At 40.2% G+C, this 22,942-nt stretch overlaps 1 protein-coding gene across 5 annotated transcripts in view; it reads right to left on the reverse strand.

Annotated features, from left to right (window-relative positions):
- The window catches only part of MYLK (myosin light chain kinase), a 224,632-nt gene that overhangs the window by 103,556 nt on the left and 98,134 nt on the right, over nt 1-22,942 (reverse strand). For 3 of the 5 annotated variants that reach the window (XM_052792708.1, XM_052792703.1, XM_052792706.1), the window contains 6 exons: nt 20,085-20,250; nt 17,228-17,264; nt 14,742-15,316; nt 11,571-11,774; nt 10,281-10,415; nt 2,481-2,633 (listed from right to left, as the gene is read on the reverse strand). In XM_052792708.1, the coding sequence (XP_052648668.1) occupies nt 2,481-2,633; nt 10,281-10,415; nt 11,571-11,774; nt 14,742-15,316; nt 17,228-17,264; nt 20,085-20,250 (1,270 nt within the window). The remainder of the gene's footprint in view (nt 1-2,480; nt 2,634-10,280; nt 10,416-11,570; nt 11,775-14,741; nt 15,317-17,227; nt 17,265-20,084; nt 20,251-22,942) is intronic. The other 2 variants (XM_052792704.1, XM_052792705.1) reach the window with 2 other exon arrangements.

Below are 22,942 nucleotides of genomic sequence, written 5' to 3' on the forward strand. Positions count from 1 at the left end.
ACCCAGACAGACTCGGAGACCTGTCCAAGGACCACAGTAGCAAGTTAAGGAAAAGCTGAATTCTGACACTGGTCTGATACTGATGATAGGCCAAGAATATCCATTCCTTCTTAGATTAAATACAAATTACTTTTTACATATGAAAGGAAAGTATTTCTCTAGCAATGAATGAACAAACTGAGCACTGCATGAAATGTGAAAACCTTAAATTATCTTGGAGACAAAAAACAACTGGAGAGAGATGGGTTACAATTCAGAAACAGTTTTTACAGACTTTATTCCAAAAATCAATGTCTGGTCAGGAGAGGATTTTTGAAGTTTTCTCTCTGCACGTACACTGATTTCCTGCTGTAATCTGTCTGCAAAAGCTGAGCGTTTAGAGAAGCCTTAGCAGCAGCATTCAGAGTCTCAGAGAACTCTAATGCCAATAAGCATTTGCTAGAGGGTCTGATGGAAAAAATATATGAACAGATAAGAGATTTGGAAATCACGATTTTAAATTTGGTACTATTTTTGGCAGGCAAATCCACATTGATCTGAGTCTTGGGGAAAGTTACTGTAATCCTTATGGCAACAGGGACATAATGAGTTTTAGGGAGGAAGTGAAGGGGACAGCTAAAGCTGTAAAAATGTTGAACTCGTGGCTTTACAGCCTGTCACACATGTTCTTAATTCTGCTCTTGTTCTTCCCCCCACACTCCATGACTCCCAGAAAACAGAATGGGATGCAAAAGAGAGGAACTAACTCCTTATAATAGTGGCAATGCAGCTTTCTAGCCCCAGACTGGCTAATGTACAGGAGAAATCCAACTCAGTGCAACAGTGACTACATAGCCTGAAATAGCTCAGCAGAGTACACAAGCCTAGGGAAAGGCTAGGTCACTGTTGCTTCCATGTTAGCATTGTATGTCAAGCCTAAAATAACTAAGAAATGGTTAGTAAGAGAGGGGCTGTCTTTTTGGTTTCTGCATCCCAGTGAAGAATCACAGCAGGTCCCATGTCAAAGATAGCTCCCTTGAGGTGGAGCGCTCTTGATTGGCCCTTAGCTAATGCTGATGAAATGCTTCAAAGAAATTATAAATGACAGCTTTGAGAACAGATTAGTTTCAGGCTTATTTTAAATCAATGTTTTCCTACTTTGTTCCTTTTTTCAGGGGCAGAGGGGGTGGGCAGGGAGGGGATGACTGCATTTCCAATTTGGTAATCAAGAAATTAACTCATAGGTTTACCAGAATTACTTTGTTTTCATTTTAAGCTTGTCTAGGGTTTTAAGTGGATTCATACAGACAGAATAGGGGCAGGCATAACAGTGAAATGTTGCAGACAAACACCACAGAACATTGGTAAACAAAGACAAATCTTGGGATCCCAGGGTTCAGGGTACATTTCCCACCAAGCTGCGTGTACAAATTTGGCACAGGTATTATTTGGTCATAGACAAATGGAATAGTTTCCTTGGCAGCTGTCACTCAGCAGTCTGTTGGACAGGCAGTGCCAAACTATTATAAATTTGGGAAAAAAATCATTTGCAGATGACAAATACTAAATACAGGCTTGATTGTAGAGGGAGGGGGAGTCTGAGGGAGGGGGATTGTAGAGGGAGGGGGCTGATCGCCTCTAGGCCATAAAATGAAACACCTGTGAGATTATAAGAATAAAGACCATAATATTGATTGATACTACCTCACTGTTCAATTTATCCATGGGATTCTGTCATCTCTTTTCTTCATTGCGATCTCTAGTCTTTTAGATTGTGTTTGTTCAAATCCTAGTGCAGAATTATGGCTTTCATGGACAAATCAGCTACATCAAATCAGCACTGAGAGTATCAAATTATTGATATTTGCAGAGAGGGTGCTCTCAGATTTCAGAGACAACAGATCACCTCACTTGCTTACTACAATGTTCTTCTGGTACTTTCACTACCAAAATTCTGCTTATTTAGAGATATACTGCTCCCAATTAACTGACAGATACCTCTTCAGAATTCTCTCTGATAAATCCTGGTAGCAGAACAAGAATATTGGCATTTGCTATCATAACTGCAGTCCCTAGCACTGGTCTCTGTGCTCTGCCTTTCAAGAGAAAGGAGTAGCATCTGCCTCCTCACCATAACACTGTCTGCCTGATAGGTGATACAGGTGATACTGCACTTACTGTTTCAGCAGTGACAGTCCTTTCCTACGTGGGTACACCTCTTCAAAAACACCCTCACTGCTCTGTACCGCACTAAGCCCTTCTTGGTAAGGTCAGAGCATTAATACCTTTTTCTGAAATATGCATACTACTTTACATTTCACAGCCCTTAAGCACTTAAGTTGCACACACCTCCAAGGGGGAGAAAAGGTACCCAGCTGACAACAGCTTAGAAAAAACATGGAATCCACGTATAACCACCTCTGTTAAGGAGCCAAGATTTTTTTTTTACAAATATTATAGTTGATATCCTTGCAGTAATTACAGCAGGCTGAGATATTCACCTTTGACTGTGACCTGAGCACTGCAAGATGCCTGTCCTGTGTTGTTTTCAGCCAGACAGGTATAAATGCCATCATCTTCTGGTAGGGCATCTTGGACAGTCAATTTTGCAACTCCATCTTCAAAGGTGGAATGGGCATACTGAATTGGCTGGTCTGCAGACAGAAAGGAAGAGAATTGTCTTAATACATCAGCCACAAGTTTCAAAAGTACTTCTTGTTTTCAGTGAAATCTGGATGCCTAATGCCAGCCAGTATATTAAAGTGCAGAGCCAAATCCCGCTTTCTGGTGCACAGCCACTGCTCTCTAGTGACTACAAACAGCAGCATCCCAGGCACAAAGCAGAATATAGTTACCAGACAAATCTCACCATTAGGTTCACTGGGTGCTACCTTGAATAGAAGCAAGAGGAGAAAGGTTTATCTTTGTATTTTGAATAGATTCTCTTTCAGATGATTAAGGAAAGAAATGTCTTCTGTGTTTGCTTCAGACATTGTCTCCACCTTTTACTTTGTCTGAAACTAGACATTAGCCTTACTGTCTAGATGTGAAAAACCTGTTGGGCATGGAGAAGCACTTGAAGACGTCCATCAAGTACTCTGTAATGGAAGACATTCCAAGAGAGACAGCAAAATCTATGATGGAGCCAAGAGGCTGATTTACACAAGCAGTTTACACAATCTACACTACAGTATGTATCGTCCAGTAACAGACAGGTACAGGTTGATCTGTGGTGATATGACTATTAAAGAAGTTCATTTTAAGAAGCTGGTTCCTTGAATTTGTTTGGAACAAGCTTAAATGTTAGTGTAGACTGGTTAAAGTTGCCTCGCTATTGTTTCAGGAACTGTCATCAATCTCAGCCTTACTTTCTGAAATGCTTCTGCAATCTGTTTTCCCAATATTAAATAGTTTCCACTAATGGCTCATCATTGGTTGCTTTCCCAGTGTATGCAATGCTTAAGAGGGCCTGATATCTGTGCATAAACATCATGCTGGAAAAAGAAATTAGGGTCATCTAAGAGAAGAGGGTGAAACTGCAGAGAAATTGCGCAGGACTGAATCAAAGACAACTGTCACTTGGGAAATGATGGTAAAAAGGAAAGATCAAAATTGATTTCATTGCCAAAATAATTTTAAAAGATTAGGACAAAAGCTCTGGGGTTTCTAAGAACCAGCTCTGCACTATGAGCAGGATAAAATAAACAATGGGACAGATTTTTCTCTCATCTCTGATTTTCAACACTAGCAAACTCAGAAGGCAGTCATTATCTATGCACTACCTATCTGCATAGGAAGTTTCATTCTGAAATACAAACATATGCCAAAATCAGCATGATCTAATACTTACATATATTATAAAATGGGGTAGATGATGTTGTTCCTTTATGTATCTTATAAGACATCTGTTTGTTAAGTTAGCAAATTTTCTACCACATGAAAAACTGGGGTGAACATTAATCAACTGCCCAGAAGACTCCAATTTTAGAATAGAAACACAGAATTATAGAATCATAGAATGGTTTGGGTTGGAAGGGACATTAAAGATCATCTACTTCCAACCTCACTGCCATGGGCAGGGACACCTTCCACTAGACCAGGTTGCTCAAAGCCCCATCCAACCTGGCCTTGAACACTGCCACGCATCCACAACCTCTCTGGGCAACTTGTTCCAGTGCCTCACCACCCTCACAGTGAAGAACTTCTTCCTTATATCTAATCTAAATCTACCTCTTTCAGTGTAAAACCATTACCCCTTGCCCTATCACTACATGCCCTTGTAAAAAGTCTCTCTCCAGCTTTCTTGTAGGCCCCCTTTAGGTACTGGAAGGCTGCTATAAGGTCTCTCCCGAGCCTTCTCTTCTCCAGGCTGAACAACCCCAACTCCCTCAGCCTGTCTTCATAGGAGAGATGCTCCAGCCCCCGATCATCTTCATGGCCCTCCTTTGGACCTGCTTGAGCAGGGGGCCCCAGAGCTGAACACAGTACTCCAGGTGGGGTCTCACGAGAGCAGAGTAGAAGGGGAGAATCACCTGCTGGTCACACTTCTTTTGATGCAGCCCAGGATACGGCTCGCTTTTGGGGCTACAAACGCACATTGCCGGGTCAAGCTGAGTTTCTCAGCAACCAACACCCCCAAGTCCTTCTCCTCAGGGCTCCTCTCAATCCATTCTCTGCCCAGCTTGTATTTGTGCTTAGGATTGCCCCAACCCATGTGCACGTGGCCTTGTTGAACTTCATGAGGTTTGCATGGGCCCACCTCTCAAGCCTGTCAAGGTCCCTCTGGATGGCATCCCTTCCCTCCAGCATGTTGACCGCACCACACAGCTTGGTGTCGTCAGCAAACTTGCTGAGGGTGCACTCCATCCCACTGTCCATGGTGCCGAGAAAGATGTTAAACAGCACCGGTCCCAATATTGGCCCCTGAGGAACGCCACTTGTCCCTGGTCTCCACTTGGACATCGAGCTGTTGACAGCAACTCTTTGAGTGTGACCGTCCAGCTGATTCCTTATCCACCAAGTGGTCCATCCATCAAATCCATGTCTCTCCAATTTAGAGATAAGAATGTCGTGCAGGAGAGTGTCAAATGCTTTGCACAAGCTCAGGTAGATGACGTCTGTTGCTCTTCCCTTATCCACCAACGCTGTAAACCCGTCGCAGAAGGCCACCAAATTTGTCAGGCACAATTTGCCCTTAGTGAAGCCATGTTGGCTGTCACCAATCACTTCCTTATTTTCCATGTGCCCTAGCATAGTTTTCCGGAGGATCTGCTTCATGATCTTGCTGGGCACAGAGGTGAGACTGAGTGGCCTGTAGTTCCCTGGGTTTTCCTTTTTTCCCTTTTTAAAAATGGGGGTTACGTTTCCCCTTTTCCAGTCATCAGGAACTTCCCCGGACTGCCATGACTTCTCAAATACGATGGATAGTGGCTTAGACACTTCATCCACCAGTTCCCTCAGGACCCACAGATGCATCTCATCAGGTCCCATGGACTTGTGCACCTTCAGGTACCTTAGATGGTCTCGAACCTGATCTTCTCTTACAGTGGGCAGTTCTTCATTCTCCCAGTCCCTGCCTTTGCCTTCTGCAACTTGGGTGGTGTGGCTGGAGCACTTGCCACTGAAGAGTGAGGCAAAAAAGTCATTAAGTACCTCAGCCTTCTCCATATCCTAGGTAACCAGATCTCCCATTTCCTTTTGGAGAGGGCCCACATTTTCTCTACTCTTCCTTTTATCACCAACGTACCTATAGAAGCTTTTCTTGTTGCCCTTGATGTCCCCAGCCAGATTTAATAATAAACTCTCTCCACCTTCATCACAGGTCACATATTCTTATTACCTGTTCCTTTGAGCTCCCTTTCACTCAGTTACACACAGACTTGTAACTATTAGGTCCAATCACATATTTTTTGCATGCGTGAATAACATTACATTCAAATATGTACATGTAGAGCTAAAGCCCAAGCAGATAAAGCTTTCTGTAAGAGGACATGGGGACTGGACTGCCTTCCTGGTCTGACTGTAGAATATCTAACCTGACAGGGATCCTGTCTGGGATTCTGACATTGAAACTATTAATGGTGCCTAATGATGCTGTGATGATAACCATATCAGAATTACACTCAGGATAAAAGCTGCATCATCAAAAACAGAACAATGCCTTTTTATTTCTGTTGTAAATAAGCGGATGAATAGGGTAAGTGTTCTATGTGGAAAAAAGAAAATGTGGTCTCCTTCATCGTGTCCTCAAATTTTGTCAGGGAATCCTCTTTTTCACTCCAGCTCCCAACAAAACTGTGACTATTTTTTAGCACTATTCACAGAATAGTGAATTCACTTACAGAATAGTCTTTTCATCAGACACCAAAAAACAAACACAGGTATATCAGCCCTGAGGAATAACCTGCAGCAAGTTTCTAAGTTATGTCCATTGTACTTATATTTTGATCTAATAAAAACAACTCTCCCAGTAGTGAAACGTTCCCTTCTCCAGAGGCAGAACAGTCAAATCTCCATGACAGCTTGGCAGCAGGAACAATAACAAAAAATACCTTTCTGCTGGCATGTTATGCCAGAAGAAAGGAAATTTTCCCCTGGCCCATTTATTAAAAGCTTTCTGGACAGATCAGAAAACTATCCTAAAACCAAACACTACTCAGAGAATTGTTATGCTAAAGTCATGGTCATATTGTTTTTAAATTCAGCAGAAAGAGGTTCAATTCAACTCAGGGAAGAAAAAAAAAAAACCCACACAGAAAGCAACATGAAAAGGAAGATATTTAAAATACAGTCATATAGGCCTTATTCCTGCACTTTAAAAAGAAATTACCAATAAAGTATTTAAAGAAGCTAAAGTAAATTGCAGTTACGTACTGAAGTATTGTCACAGAGAGCACATGTAAAAAGTTACCCATAAGGCTTCAGTGAGGCCAGAACTAAAACACAAGAAGTTTACTCTCAGGGAATTTGCCAGTAAACCAGTGAAAATTCAGAAAGAAACTTAAAATGAAGGGCAGAGTGAGAGCAACAGCACAAAAGAACCATCTTGAAAAAGTTAGAAAAAAGCTTTAAATCATTGAAATAGGGAGAAAGTATAAGAAAGAAACTGAAGATGGTAGAGCTGCAGAGAAGAGTAAGAGCTTGAATAAAATCCATAGTTCAGTCAGGTAGCTCTTATTTGTGCAGTCTCTATGAATATGGAAAAACCACTCATCCTCACAGATGCTAAGCAGTAATTATAGACAATGCACAGCATACATCATCTATTTTTTGTCTTGGTTGTCCTGAAAGAGAGGTCAATCTATATAACAGCTTGGAAAATGTTTTCAATTTGTATGTAGTCACAGCTGGCAAAAATGCTCAGTATCTAAAGTAGCAGTTGTATGTAACATACAAGAAGTTATTCCAGTTGTTTTAGTTCTCAGGTGATCACCTCAGAGATCATGGGAAGGCAGATTGGACAGCGTACAGGTTGTTCAGTATCAAGGTCTGGCCAGCCTAGGAGTGAGAATCTTCTGCTTTTTTCCTATTTTTTATTTGTTTGTCAAAGCAGCCTTCTGTTCATGTTGCTTATGATGTGATAACTTGGTCTTTACATTCATTATTTCACTGAGATATAGGTACTTTTCTCAATATTCCTTTCAAAAATTAATTCTAATTTGTTATGATTGTCATGCTTGGAAGACAATTTGCATTTGATATTTTCTTGTGAACTTTACACATCCTGTCCCATATGATTTTTATTTCTATGGAGTTCTTCAAAAGTGCTATATTTTGAACAGTAGTGTGATTGCTCTCAGTAGATTGCTTTTTTCTCTGCTGCAGCCTATCGGTTGTGAACATAAAAAACTTTATATTCCAAGCACGGACAGCAGATTTCAACACAACTTTTTTTAAAACAAAATTTGTCTGCCTGCCTCAAATTATATACTGTGAATATACTGTTTTCTTCATATGGCCAGTTGATAAAAGACTCCATTATGTCATTTTGCCAAAAGCATTGTTATGTCTGCTTGGAGTAATATTTCAGGACCAGAAACACAACTTTCTCCTTTATCTGATAATGGATATAAATATGAGAAGTTTGTAGTATCTAGCTAGCTCTTTAACAGAAAGGAAATGTTTGCATTCAAATGGATATCACCATAGCCAATTTGATCCTTAGGTAAAATAATGACCGTAGGAGTGTACATGGAATTATCAGCATTAAACAACCGTTTATAATCCATTCAAGTTTGTATCAAAATGGTATATAAACAGTTATGTTTCACAATCAGATATAAGACAGAAAAGCATTAACCTATAGTGGTGTGTTTTAGGAGTCTGGAATGAAAGTAGTGTGCTTATGTCTTTAGAATAATACATGATGTCCCTAATTTTTATTATTATGATAGTTTCTTGTGCTTCTGTTACTCAGACTCGTCATTGCCTTTTGATTTAAGAGCAGAGTTAATGCACTGGCTTTCACTTACAGAACCCTAATGGTTTGAAACCAAACTATCTGAAAAAAACCCCACCTGCTTTTGCCTCCTTGTGATACTGATCCAATTGCAGTTAGAAGCTTGGATGCAATATAAATATGGTTATACCTGAACAGGGGCAGACTTATCTGAGATTAGTGAGAAGAAAGGTCAATGCAGAACAAACATCCTTAAAAAAGGCAGGGGGGCACAGTGCATACTGGAGGCCTACAGAAACATGTTGCTTATTGATCTCTAGGCTGTATTTTTCAGGAGACAATGGTTTTCTGGTTAGCAAAGCAGAAAACAGTTACATCAATGGAGGTGCCTTATCTATGCCTAATGAACTGTAACACAGAAAGTCACTTGAGACAGGAGGATGCTCTGTATGTGGAAGGCAACTGGGTCTACATCATTCAATGACTAAGGGAACCTTTTATGAGTGAGGGGTACCCTTGGAATATGAAGATGAAGTGACTGATTCTATGGGTTGGTGTTGCTCTTTCTGTGCTGCAAGACACAGCTCTTGCATAGCAAAACAGCAATTCTACTCACATCTGCAAAGGAGGAACTGCAGAGCAGCCTTCACACAGAGAAACAAATTATTTTCAATGGGAGAGTGTCAGAGCCTTTACTCACATGTTTCATGTTGTAAATAAAGCAGTGGCCTTTCTATTCTAGACATGGAGCTATTGGAAAGGTGAACAGACAAGGCTGTGGGAACATAGCAGTCTCAAAGTCATGGTTCATTTGCCCTGCCACCTTTTTCAGTTATCCCATTTACTCTGAATAGCTAAAATAAAACAGAGATCATGTGCAAATAATTAATTTTAAAACAATACTGGAGGAAACATTTTTATGGCAAAGTATGCTATTCTTTGTCCTTAAATCACACACACATACACACAGAGATAGATAGCCTCGAAGAGTCTGCAAAAAAAATCAATTGCTCTTCAGGAGTAACAGAGGTGATCAAGGGTTAAGCTGAATAAATCTGTCCAGTATTTAATAGATACAGCTCTAAATGGAAAGAACCCTTAGCCAAAATGTCCCTGGATCACTGAAATAATTGGGAATCTAAGCAAAATGCTGAAGTTTGGGCCCAACTCTGATATTAAGAGGGGACTGTTAAAGAAACTTACACGTTCAGTTGTGTAATCAGGGCAGGGTAGGAGATTATACAGTCTGATAAAAGTAAAAAATATTTTACTTATCCTTTTTCTTAGTCAGCTTTGGGCAAGTGTTAGAATCTCAAGGAACACATTTCTAGTAAAGAAGCAACCAGAAAAGTTGTGATTTTAAGATCTTGGGGACATAGCTACTAATGCCAACTATGACTTGCCCAGCTGATGGAAGGGTGGAATCGGGCATGGGTTTCCCTCCTACAGTAAGAGTGATATACTGCCCTTATTTTGCATAGAACTTATTATCCCTGCAGGATCATGATGCCAATCCGTTACTCTCAGAGCAGAAGCTAGTACCAAAGGAGTGGGAGTAGCACAGGATTCAGGACACAGTAGTAACACAGGTTTTATTGCTGCGTGGTGAGAAGCTGTGTTAAACAAAACCCAGGAAACCCATCTGCGTACAATCTTGTCACCAGAGTCCCCTGCTGGACATACTGGAAAACTGCAATAAGACAGAATGCTCAAGAAAGCCACCCTTCCTGCATATTATGTGCATATAAACTGATTTTCTTCAAATATTCTAGTAGATTCCGTTACGTGATTTAGTGTGCTTTGTGCACTATTCACAGCCTTGCTATGTACTGATCAGAGCAGCATTTGAGACTGTGGATGTAAGTGTGTGCATGTGTGTATTGCAGACCAGGGGATTCCTTACCATTGAGAAGCCATGTGATCTGAGGCACAGGTACGCCTCCTACACAGCACTGCAGCACAAAGTCTTGCCCTTCACTCACAGTGCATCCTTTCAAGACACTGGAAAAGCATGGAGCAACCTCTTGAACTTTAGGCCCTTTAAAACCAAAATGAAAACAGTTCCTTTAACCCAAATTGACAAAATTATCTTTACCACTTAGTGATTTTTTCTAGGTATGCTTAGCTGACATGGCTGGGCTAACAGCTTCATCCCATGTAAACAAGCAAAAAAAAAAAAAAAAGAATCAAAACCATGGTGAAATGTTTTATTGGGAAATAGAAATCATTTTGAGCAATGGACTGGTATAAAGAAGGGGTTCTTCTATAATCTAAGAGGCAGGTGTTTCCAGCTCTCAAGCTGTATCTTAGGTGGTGGTTTTCTATGCCAGAATCCACCATTTGCAGCCAATCGCTAGAAATGTATGCAACAGTACCAGAGAGCTCAGCACAAAGAACAGGAAGGCTAATTCTTCTCTCCTTTTGTCTGTCTTCTCCCAGTCCCTCTCCCAAATTTCCCCTGGCTGGCAGTGAAACAGGGTGACTTAAGGATGCAGTTTACAGGTCTCTCATGAGACAGAAGGAGAGTATCTTGGGTATCCTGGTTTAACCTCAGGCACAGCAAATAGAGGAATGTTGCATAATCATGATCATAGCTCCAGGACAAAACCTAAAACCAGGTGAAAAGATTAGAATTGAGGTTAGGATTTGCTAAGAGGCCAACAAATATTTCAACCAGACCAGTAAGACAGTGCCTTCAAGCTCAAAATAATTTGTCACTGGGAGGTGTACTTGAATTTAGCAGAATGCAATTCTCATTCCTTCACTTTTCTTCTTACCCACTTTACTGCACAGGATTGCTTTGTGCTTGCAAAACATTTCAGATATGCAGTGTCCTATAGAAATGCTAAGCAACTCCAAAAGAACTGAATGCAGAACAACAATAAAATCTTTGGCAACCTGTATGAAATACAAGCATTAATAGAAAACGTCAGTGGAGAACAGGCCTCCCTGTGTACAAAACATTCAATGAGATGGTTTTGGCTATACAAACAACAAGAACAAAAGGTCAGAAGGGAAACTGATTCAGAAAATGGCTTTCCAGCTATGCCACACCACATTATTCACAGAGCTAGGAATCAGAATTAACCTGCATTGAGAAGTCGCAGTAGAAATTTTGTAGTCACCACCTTCTGACAGCTTAGAAAAGCCCAGCCACAGTTTTCAAAGTGCAGATGGGCTCACAAGAACTTACTTCTGACAGTTAACAACCAGCTGGTGGAAGTCTGGCCCTTGAGGTTGAAAGCTGCACAGCTATAAGATCCACTGTCCCCCAAGCAGGCTTTCTTTAACCATAGGCAATGAATTCCATCTTCTTCATATATTTGGACATCCTCTCCAGCTTTAATAGATTCACCTTCTTTGAACCACTCCACATCTGGTTTTGGTTTCCCTGAAACTAGACAATCAGGTCTTTGAATTTTTATGAACAGGTATTCCCCTTAGTGTAATTCCATTATTTGCTTTAGTGTAAATTAGGTATAATTTACACATACATAATTATATAAACCTTAATGAGCAAGTAATACACAAAACTATTTTCAAATAGACAGTTTGATATTCCTGATCTTCCAAAACCTCTTGGCCAGTCCATCTTTTAAAATAACAAATATTTGGTAACTTAAAACCCCCCAAGCACTTCTACCTGAAAATTGTTGCTCTAAAAGTCACAGACAAAACGGATGTGATATTAGAGGAGAAAAAAAGAAATTTCTCCCCATTCCTTCCTACCTTGCTAAGTTGGTTTCTCTGAGCACCTAGCAGTACTTTGCAATCCATGGTACCTACCACTGAGGTTGTTTATTCTGGGACTGTTCAGCCTGGAGAAGAGAAGGCTCGAGGGGAATCTCAACAATGTATATAAATATCTGAAGGGAGGGTGTAAAGAAGACAGAGCCAGGCTCTTTTCTGTGGTGTCCAGTGGTAGGACCAGAGGCAATGAGCACAAACTGAAACACAGGAGGTTCTGTTTGAACATAAACACTTTTTTACTGTAAGGGTTACTAAGCACTGGCACAGGTTGCCCAGAGAGGTTGTGGAGTCTCCTGCCCTAGAGATATTCAAAAGCCACCTTGACATTGTCCTGGACAACCTGCTTTAGGTGACACTGCATGAGCAGGGGTGTTGAACCAGCTGACCTCCAGAGGTCCCTTCCAACCTCAAACATTCTGTGATTCTGGGTATTTTTTTCCAGACTAGGGCCCAGGTGTAGGCAAAGCAGCTTCCTAGAACAGTAAACTTTCAGGGAGCAGACGCAAAACTGCTGTGGCTTCACTGCCTGCTTTGCCTGTGTCAGAGCTATAGAAAACCAGATTTGGCTTCTGGTAGTGCTGAGGGAGGTCTGGGCTTCATGGGGCAGTTGCTACAATAAGCAAAGAGGAGAGGTTAGGAAAGAATACCAGAAAAGATCCCCCACCCCATCCTTCACTTATTTTCAGCAAACAAGGCCCTCTGGGGCTTCCATCTTGTTGATGTTCCTTTCCAGCTCTACCTATTTCCTTATAGCAAGAGTGCTCAGACCCGGAGGAAGGTACAGACAGTAAAAGATAGCAGGAATATCTGCAACAAAGACATATGATATACTGCAGGAAACTTTTCTGAATGGAGAAAATACAAGGATAGGGGAGGGACATCAAGAAGAGGAACTCTTACCTAGAAGCAAGACCCCACCAGATACAAGTGACTAGAAATAGGGAAACAAGGAATTCCTTCTTTTTGAGAAAAAAAAAAAAAAAAAAAAGCAGTCCCTAAATCCAGCTCCAAATCCATAAAAATTTGGAAGGGTGTAGGTTACCATTACACCCATAAATGGGGCAAAAAATGGAATGCCCATTGCATACATCGGAAAGCAGGAAATGTCCTTTTCCTGCAAATTTTCTCCACTAGAAACCAGAAGTTATTATCCAGGAAAGATTACCTTTCCTGCTCAGCAGAGAAGGAGCACATTAGAATCCACAGTTAGTGAAGAACAGTGGAGGTGGGAGAACCTCCAAAAGCTGGGGCCGGAGAGGGGGAGGGAATCAAGCCCTGAAATACCAGAGAACCTGGGTGCTTTGTAGTAACCTTACAGACCCAGAAGCATGCTGAGCTGACAACCTGGCAGGCAGAAGCCTCCTTAAGGGTTTAATAGCATTTCCATTGTCCATTGCAGCCGGGAAGCAGAGGTTCCTGTGAAAGCAAGCCTGGTCACCCTTTGCAGAGAGGATTCTCAGGAAAGAGAGTTTCTCGGATTACTTATTAAAGCGCATTAGGGACATTCCACTGTAACTTCCCTACAGACGACTTCCCTTGGCATATAAGAGTTTGCACTTTGGGTCCAAAGTCAAATGAAAAGGCATTCACTGGCTTCAATAAGAACTGAATGATCTCCTTGGTTTCTGTACAATAGGGACTACATTTCCCAACCAAACAGGATCATGAATTAGTTAAACCTTGCAAAGTTTTTGAGATGCTCTGATGGAAAACAATCCACGTTCTTAGTACTAATATACCTGAAAAATAAACTATTCAAAAAGTGCCAGGATCTTTGGAATATATTCTCCCTTCCTTACTCTCTGGGCTTGTGATATAAACTGTATTCTTTATTCATGGGGCAAGAACTATCAAGAAATGAAATAAATTACCATGGTTTTGTTATGATTTTTTTTTTCCTCCAGGGACATAAAAAACAATTTCTCTCACACTCATGGGAACACTTTAAAGTGCAAATGTTATTTAAAAAAAAAAGCAGAAAAATGCTTCAAAATTATTTTCTACTAAAATTGTAATAAAAAAAGAGAAGTGTTCCAAATCTACTCCCTGGATTCAGCAAAATGCAGCTCTCATTACTTTTCTGGGAGGTTGAAACCTGGTCAAATTCTGTGGAGCAAACTCTAAACCTCCCTTTTCATTCTGACTTTATCATTTCAGCTGTTAGGAAGCACTCAGATCAGCACTGGGTTGACCAAATATGAGGGGTAAAAGTAGATGCTGCAAGGGAAATGCAGTGATTGACTGTAGTTTCTTATCTGATCAATTTTTTGGCTCAAGGGCAATATAACTAATTAGAGTTCTGGAAAGCATACCATCCATTTTCTCTCTTGCACCCTCATGATGGAGGAGTCCCTATAACTACCTCCTAGAAAGAGCGGCATTGATTACATCTGGGGAAACCCCAAATGAGAGGAGGGATGGACACTACAGTATGGAATGATTTGAAAATTTCATTGAGAAGAGTATCGTGGAAACAGCATGAGATTCTGCATCTATTTCCAAAATGCTTTAGGAGGACAACAACTTGCATTGAAGAAGGAATTGCTTCCCCGCTTCCCCACACAGAAAGGGAACCTGACTAACCCCAGGGCTCTGATAACTTTCATCCCTTTACCTTTGCTCTTGAATTTAATCTCCTGGCCTTCTGATGCTTCCAGGCTCTGTGGACGACTCTCAAACTGAGGGGGAATTCCCAGAGCCTCCTTCTTCTCCTCCATTACAGCCTGCTGGGCTCCAGATCTGTTTTCTGCTTCTCTACTCCTTGGACTGACTTGCCCTGTCAGAGATAGGGTTTGCTGAGCTGACATCAGGGGCTGCACAGCCCTTTTCCTGTCTTCACCCTGTCTGATGAAAGTGGCCTGAGGTTCTGCCTTTGGTTCTGGTTGCAGTTTCACAGCTTGTAGTGTGATGGTACTTGAAGTTTTCTGCAAGACCTGAGATCCCTTTTTTGCTTCTTTAGGTTCTTGAGGAGACACTGCATTGGCTTCTTGGTGCTGTCCCTGCATACTGTCTTTGGCTTCTCTGGCGATGTAAAAGGTCTCTTTCTTTGCTGACACTCTGTCTTTGGTTTCGACCATGAGTTCAGTGCTGCTGGATTTTAGCTCTTTAGCAATCCCATTGCTAGTTGCCTGTTTGAATTCTGAATTTTCAACAGCTTTAACAGCAAGTGTTGTTGGTTTTGATGGCATGCTGAAGGAAAATGATAAGTTTACAGATATATGACACTGTATGAAGACTAATCATTATTATCAGCAATGATATAAATGTACAAACCCTTAACAAGAAGGTGAACTAATGAGCCTTTAGTTTCCTTCACACAGATTAAGTACATGGATGAAAGAGGTGGAGTGAAAAGCTTCATAAAATGTCATCAGTGCTCAGACACTGTCTCAGCTGAGGAGTTTCTGGATACAAATCCATTGCTCAGGTTTTAACATGTTTTGTGAGTCAGACACTAACCTTGCATACACTGCTTTAGATAGAGAGCAATTACATGAGACCCTGGAATGACCATGATGTAACACTACTTCATGCTTTAATAAATTGAGCCCACATATAGTTATAGTTCAAAACGTCACATAAAATAGTTCCCTAAAGGGAAATGAAAATGTAAACTGTGCAGTGAATTTGCTATTTCTAGTTATGGTGTCTTGTAATTTAGGTGGTTTGAAAAGAGGACTGATGAGGAAACTTGACTGAAGTCTAAGGGAGGGAGAGGGGGTGTTGTCAAAAAAAAAAAAAAATCAATTGACTGGACGTAACAATATCAGCCATGGTTTTACTAGGAAGAGATTCTCAGAATTACAATCGATCTTCTGCACAGTACTTTGGGGGCACAGGAGTAGCTGACTAACTGGGGACTTGAATCTAAGTTTCCTTCATTGAAGTTCACTGCTCTGACCACTAAGCTATTACCTGTAGAGCACAGTGTCTGTGTCTCACAATTCCAAAGTATTATTCAAAGGCAGAATTGGAACATATTTGAAATACGGGAAGTAATTTCTAGCCCAGCTCTGTTTTGCTATAATTAGAGCCATTGACTTATTCTCTCAGGGAGATTCAGGATATTTCCTGTGGTACTTTCTTCAGCCAGAGTTAAATGTATTAGAGAAATAACACCTATGAGATTTTCAGTTACAACTGTAAGATTTTTACATTTTACAAAATATGTCTTTTTTTGTGAATAAACAATGGAGGAGACAAAACTACTCTGAAGAAGCCAGTACATGGGTTCCGTAGAGCTGCACAGTTTCATATACACTGAACTTATTTTAAAGTATGTTCCTAAAAATGACACATACCTGAAAAACAGTGTAGCACAGCATTTTCAGATCCACTTTGCAGTGGACATGGAGTTAGGACAATGTAAACATGCCATTTTGAAATCCCATCCAGGGCATGTGAGGACAGTTTAAACACCCTGAAGACTGTAAAGCAACTGGCCTTCATGAAAGTGTCTTACACAGTTATCTTAGAGTATTTAATTTCTGTATTTTTTATTCATGAAGAAAAGCCATTTTACAATTTTTTTAAAAATTATAGTCATTTAACTTTAAAAATCTTGATAAACCCCTATAATATGATTTGGTTTTTGTTCCTTGTTACTTTACCCATACTTTTGTACGTATTTTCAGAAAACAGCAAAGACCATGGCCAGACCATGTTTTGCTTATGACAGCAAAGAACAACCAGCTCAGTACTGTCAAGATCCATGCAGGTTTTTGACTCCAAAAAGGAAGTTTGACCAATTGGTACAGAGCATAACTTCTCCTCACGTAGGTTTTGATCAGTTTATATAACTATTTGGTTACATGGGAACAGTAAGCATAAAGCCATCTAAATTTTGTCTTTCTGAACCAGACCAGAAGTCTGTACTTCACAGTGTTGCCACCAGTTCCACCAACTATTTCACAGGAGTCTACCAGAGCAGCTGAATTTGGCAGTAAGAGAGAATCTCATTCCAAGTAAACATTTTCCAACTTCCAAATACAGACTGACCCAAAAAGATTTACCACTTTGTAAGGAAGGCTCATGCAGTAAATGTCAAAATTTGTGCACTGCAATTAAATGTTGTGAGAAAGTACTCCAGTAAAAACATACCATGGTGGCTGAGCATATGTGTCAGTCTTATCTGGACCTGAAATAAAAAAAGAACAAAACAGGTAACATACAATACTGTACACAATTCCGTAAATTTGAGAGATTTTAAGCAAAGAATATACTTAAGAACCCTCACTTTTCATATTTTCAAACCCTTGAGGTCAAGACTGACTATCACCACACCTGAAATTCGATATGGACAACAGCAAGCTGCTCAGCTGAAACACAAAGAGGTCTTGGTCCATTTTGAGACATTGCTGGTCAACTAAGTTTTCATGTCCCTTGAGAACTAAAGAGTCTGTAAGCCTCAAAGGCTCCTTGTTGGGGGAGAGAAGCAAGGAAGAGATTCCAACTGGGAGGCGGCTAATCACATCTTATGGGAACTCCACAGAGCTTGTGGAAGTGGAGAAAGGCAAAACTTCTGTATTACACCTGAGCATGCCCACAGTGAAACTGCAGCTGTCTTCTGGCTAAAACACAAACCCAAATTAAAAGCAGTAAAAACTCCCAAAACCTGAGCCCACCTGTTAACTCATTTGCTGTGTAGCAAGTATTATCATGTTTAACATGAATAACACAAAAACTGATATATCACATTTCTTCACTTTGCAACACCACCAGGAAATCTGGGAACATGGCTGGGAATTGGCTATTGATCTGCCAAGGTACCTCATCAGCTGCATTGATATAACTGAGCACATATTTGCCCATAGTCAGTCTCTTAGTTCATATGTATGTAATCCTCCATGCATTCCCCCAAACCTTGACAGTATTTGTTTCTCTTGGGGGCAGCATGAGATAATAAATAGTTGGGAGGAGAGAAGTACCACTCCAGATCAAGTGCCAGCCACACCTCTTCATTTTCCCTAGTTAACATTACAGGATGCAGCCTGTTTTCTCCTGGTCAGATCAAAGTTGCATCTATGCTGTTGTCAGCTGTGAGACTAGAAACTACAGTAGAAAGACATGTAATAAAGAATCTGCAAGATAATGAATTTTGCAAGTCATCAACAAGTACTCCATAAAAATGCTTTCAGTGTCTTTGCCTCAGGGAAAAGACAAAAACATGTGATGGATGATACCCTGATTTCCACTGTGTTTTGCAAGGAAAAATCCACATCTAAATGCTTGGACTTGCCGCACCATTCAGAGTGACCAAAAGAATCTATTTACACACACACAAAAGTTGCAGTGAGAGAGGGAAATAACCCATTGACCTCTCTTCAATAAACCTGTCAATAAAAAGTAACAGAAATTCTTCACATAAAAATTAAAGCTGAAAAGAGACTGGATGAATGCAGAAGAGGAAGCTGAATAACTACCGGTTGCAGACAAGACAATACCATGCAACCCTGTCAATTAAAAGAACATTTTCCCCCTCCCTCTCCAGTTTCCACTATGGGAAGTTGGGGGAAAAATGTAGCTCTTGGAACAAGCTTATCTATATATGAGATTGGATGGATTTAAAAGAAAATGTATTAATTCTGAGCCACTTGATTGTCTGATAGCATCTTGCAGCAACTCCTATGACCCGATTTAATTGATAATGAAAGAATTAGGTATTATATATTGTGGTTAGGTAAGTGGAATCATCTGATTAGTCAAGTACATTGCAAAAGAGTGCCCTTTTTACTGACCTGTACTAATCCAAGAAAGAATGCCCACATTATTCAGAGATGTGGTCAGCATCTGAAGCAAACATATACCACAACTGACTTTGTGACCCCAGTTCCGCATCATCTCTCAAGGCAGATGTACCCATTACACAACAGAAAGCTCACCGTTTCAGGGAGAGCAAGTAAGGATCAAGTTTCATGTTTAAAAAAAGGCTTATTGAACAAAATGGCCCTTTCTATAAAACATCAGTTGAATAGGCAATCTGTAGAAGCTCCTTCTACAATAGCTTCATCAGATTGGAACTTAGAGATAAAAAGTACAGCTTTAAGTGGTAAAAGCTAGTTGTGGTTCTGAGGATCCCAAATGTAAATCCTCTTATTTATACTCTTGGTATCTTACAGAATGACACCATTGATGTGAACCCAAAAATCTTGCATCAAAAAATTCACTGCCGGGTGCATATGTAACCCGCTGATCTTATGACTGCAGCTGAAGCCAGCAACTATTGATTTAATTATTTAATTGGGTCCAGTGACTGCTTACCCACTGACTGATGAAATTCCTCTTTAGTGTGGTTGCTGAAGGTTGTATGATTTTGAGCCTGCTGCAAAGGGCACCCTAAGAAGCATCAAACTGCAAAATGAACCGCATATGGTAATGCCTATATGGAATAGAACATCCTAAATTATTTATATAAAGACATTTATTTCCTTTAACAGCAGTGAAATAGGCAGGGCTGGGAGTTGAGAAGCCTGAATTTTAATCTCATTAAGCTGGTTTTTTTCTCTTACAGTTTAGGGTTATGCTCCTTTACTTTACTTTCCTGGTTCTACAAATACAGATACAATTTTGTTTCCCAAAAGGGAGCTGGTATAAAGGTGCATCTGGTGTTGATACTCAATAAATACAAAATTTATTACTGATTATAGTGACAAGTGCAAGGTTTCCATTCGCTGAATTTAAAACCTATATTCAAAACATATGGAGGTAAAAACCACAGTAAAAGTGAAAAGTTGGTTTTAGAGAAAGTTGTTACAAAGCATTTGGATAGCCTTTTTCCCATTGAACCAACACAAAGTTTTCAGATGTAGCATGCTGTAAGCTATCACAGTATTATTTAATGAAGACAGAGGAAGATAATGGGAAAAAGCGAATGCTTATACTGAGAACACAAGCAAAGATATTTTAAAGGAATGTCTCTTATTCACTTGTGCTCTCTCCTGTAAACTCTTTGCTGTACCTTGAACGGTGAGCTCTGCAGACACAGATGCCTTCCCAGCGCTGTTTACCACTGTGCACGTGTAAATTCCTGAATCAGCAAGCTGAGCATTTTGGATTTCCAAGAATTGGATGCCTGTTTTCTCAAACATGTTGAAACGCTCATTTTGCTGCAACTGAATATCACCCTGCAAATATCACAAGACAATATGAGACAGCTAACTATTCATAAGAGAAGGGGAGCAAGAAATGTTTTGGTAAAACGTCAGGTCAAAATGCCTTTCTCCTATCTTTTAGCCAAATTCCTTCTGTGAATAATATTCAGATGGTATAAACAAAAAACTGTGTCCAAAAGTTCTATAATTCATATCTTCAGGAGGCTGTTTTTCCCTGCATTTTGCCACCCACTCATGTCAGTTCGGTTTGGGCTTTTCATTATTTACTATGTCCATATTCCTAGAAAAATTTCTTTTCACAGTATGTGGGCTCAACCCAGTTTTCTGTTCATGTTTGTTCATGTCAAAGATCACACTTTTAAGCAAAAACTTCCAAGCTGGGGAGTAGTTCTCTCTCCCTCAATAGCTCCTTTATGCTGTATCACTTCAGGAACTGGAAAAATTCTGCATAAGAGGACCTTATCTGTGGCCAGGTCAGGCTGGCAGAAGGCACTAGGCATACATTAAGAGGCATTGCTGAGACACAGCTCCTTTGCAGTGCTACACTGGAGTTAAATCAAAAGGTACGGCTTTGAGGCAGGAAGAAATGCATGTAGTTCTATACGCTATGTTACATAGATTAGGTGATCAGAATGACAATTTTTGCTTTTAAATTCTATGAAATAATTGACCAACACTTCATTTGTGAGCAAATCAGTGCTTCTGCTTCAGCAGTAGCCATTAAAGGAGTCCCTTGCTATCAGGCACCACAGCTTTTCCTATCCTAAGTTTAGGAAGGAAAAGCATACAAATCTATGATTTGTAGGGCTTTGGTCATTAAACATTTGGGAAACACTACAGTGTTTTCAGACACTGTCATTCCTGAAGTCTCCATCAACTCACTGCTATCTAGGTGCTCTAAGTCCTATTTGAATTTAAAAAAGCTATTTCAAGCCAGGGGTTTGGTGGTGATACCTTAGAAGCTTCTGTTCTTTCCAACTTAACGAGTAAGAAAAGGGGAATGAAAACAATAAACAGAGTAAGACATTTACACAAAAGGTTATTCATTAGTTCTGAAAAGTGCAATTTTAATTGTTTATAAAGCTTCCATGCTGTATGGAAGGTGGTCATGTGTTGGCTCTGCACTAGCCAGATGTGGTCCATGATGCTGAGGCAGAGCTGAAATACCTACCACTCAGCAGGACCCTGCAGTGCCATCCTGACATGACCAGAAGCATTATGGGCCTGAGCTTGTTTGCAGCTAGCCAAAGCACATGCATGATTACCTGTTAATCCATGCCTTAAGAATAGGGATGCAAAAACAGGCTTCACAACAACCACCTGCCAATAAAACTCTGATAAAGAGCAACAACACATTTGCCCTTTACAAAGCATATGAATTCTTGAAAGACAGCTTCATGTTGCTCAAAATAGGTGCTAAAATAGTATTATGAAAGCCTAAAGAAAACCAATTTAGTCAAAAGTGATGGATTGAGGATAAGCTCAAGAGACTGGACTGGGTGTCTGCAGGCCAGCAATGGTATGACTACTGAACCTCTGAACAACACACCTATCGTATTTTACGGAATAGTATATGCAGACCTGCAAATATTGAAATATGTTTTTGAAGGACATAAATATGAACAGAACTCATGGAGCTGCTAACAACAAGAACTTTGCATACTTAATTCATTTGATCAGACAATGAATGCCAGTTTATAGAATAACACATTATAGAAGCTGACAATCAATAGCAAAATATATAATATAACCTCTAATAAACTGCAAAAACATGTATGAAGAAGTACCAAAGTATAGATCCAAGGTGCTGGATTGCTAGTCCCTACTTGCTGTTTACCATGCAGCCCTGAACAAAGAGAACTGAATGACAAATCTTGTTTTGCACTGAGTTGCATGGCTGGAAAACCGGAGTGAGTCTGGTGGGACTGGAAGCAGGCTGTTGTGGAGCAGCTGCATTGCAGACTGCCTAGAGAGCCAGCAGGCCCAAAAGAACTGATGGCAGCTAGAGGGAGAAGCAGACTCTAGATGGAGCTGCCAGCTGAAGGAGATGTCTTTGCGAGTACTTCCACAGCAAGAGGCTGCTTGTTTTCTGAGAAGTACCCTGGCATTCTTGTATTACAGACAACTAGGATAAGTCTGGAATTAAGCAGACTATGACTTGGAAGTATTTCCCTGCCCTATAAGCAGTTTTCTGGGGGTTTTGTGGTTTCTTTCCCCCTCCTCCCAGAAAACCTGGAGACACCAGAAAAAAATAAAAGCTCTGAGAAAAGTTTTGTTTTGTTTTGTTTTGTTTTTACTATACATAAGGCAACTGTCTGTTGAAGGCTGAAGTGGAGCAGGATGCCAACAGAGCAGTCATATATTTCTTTTCCCAAATTAAAGAAAGTAATTGTAATTCTCTAAAGTGCTAATTGTTTCAGTAAAGATGGCCTAATCAGTGTAATATTTAACTATCACATGAAAGCTCTCTCCTTACTAACAAAAAAAAGTGGTTCGAGATCTTGTGTATGCCCAAAGGGGGCACTAGGACTTAAGTCTTCAATGCTTTTTTAATAGTCTAATGAATTTTAAATATCACTCATTTATAACGCTTTTTTTGTAAATGACAGATGTTCAAAATTCCCAGTTTTATTGCAGATCTGAAGTTGACAGCTCAGATCTCCTTTATTTTATGTCAGACACTTCTCTGCTACCACTGTTTTAG

Source organism: Harpia harpyja, chromosome 7 (assembly GCF_026419915.1).
Source record: "Harpia harpyja isolate bHarHar1 chromosome 7, bHarHar1 primary haplotype, whole genome shotgun sequence".
In the NCBI taxonomy this organism is placed as follows: domain Eukaryota; kingdom Metazoa; phylum Chordata; class Aves; order Accipitriformes; family Accipitridae; genus Harpia; species Harpia harpyja.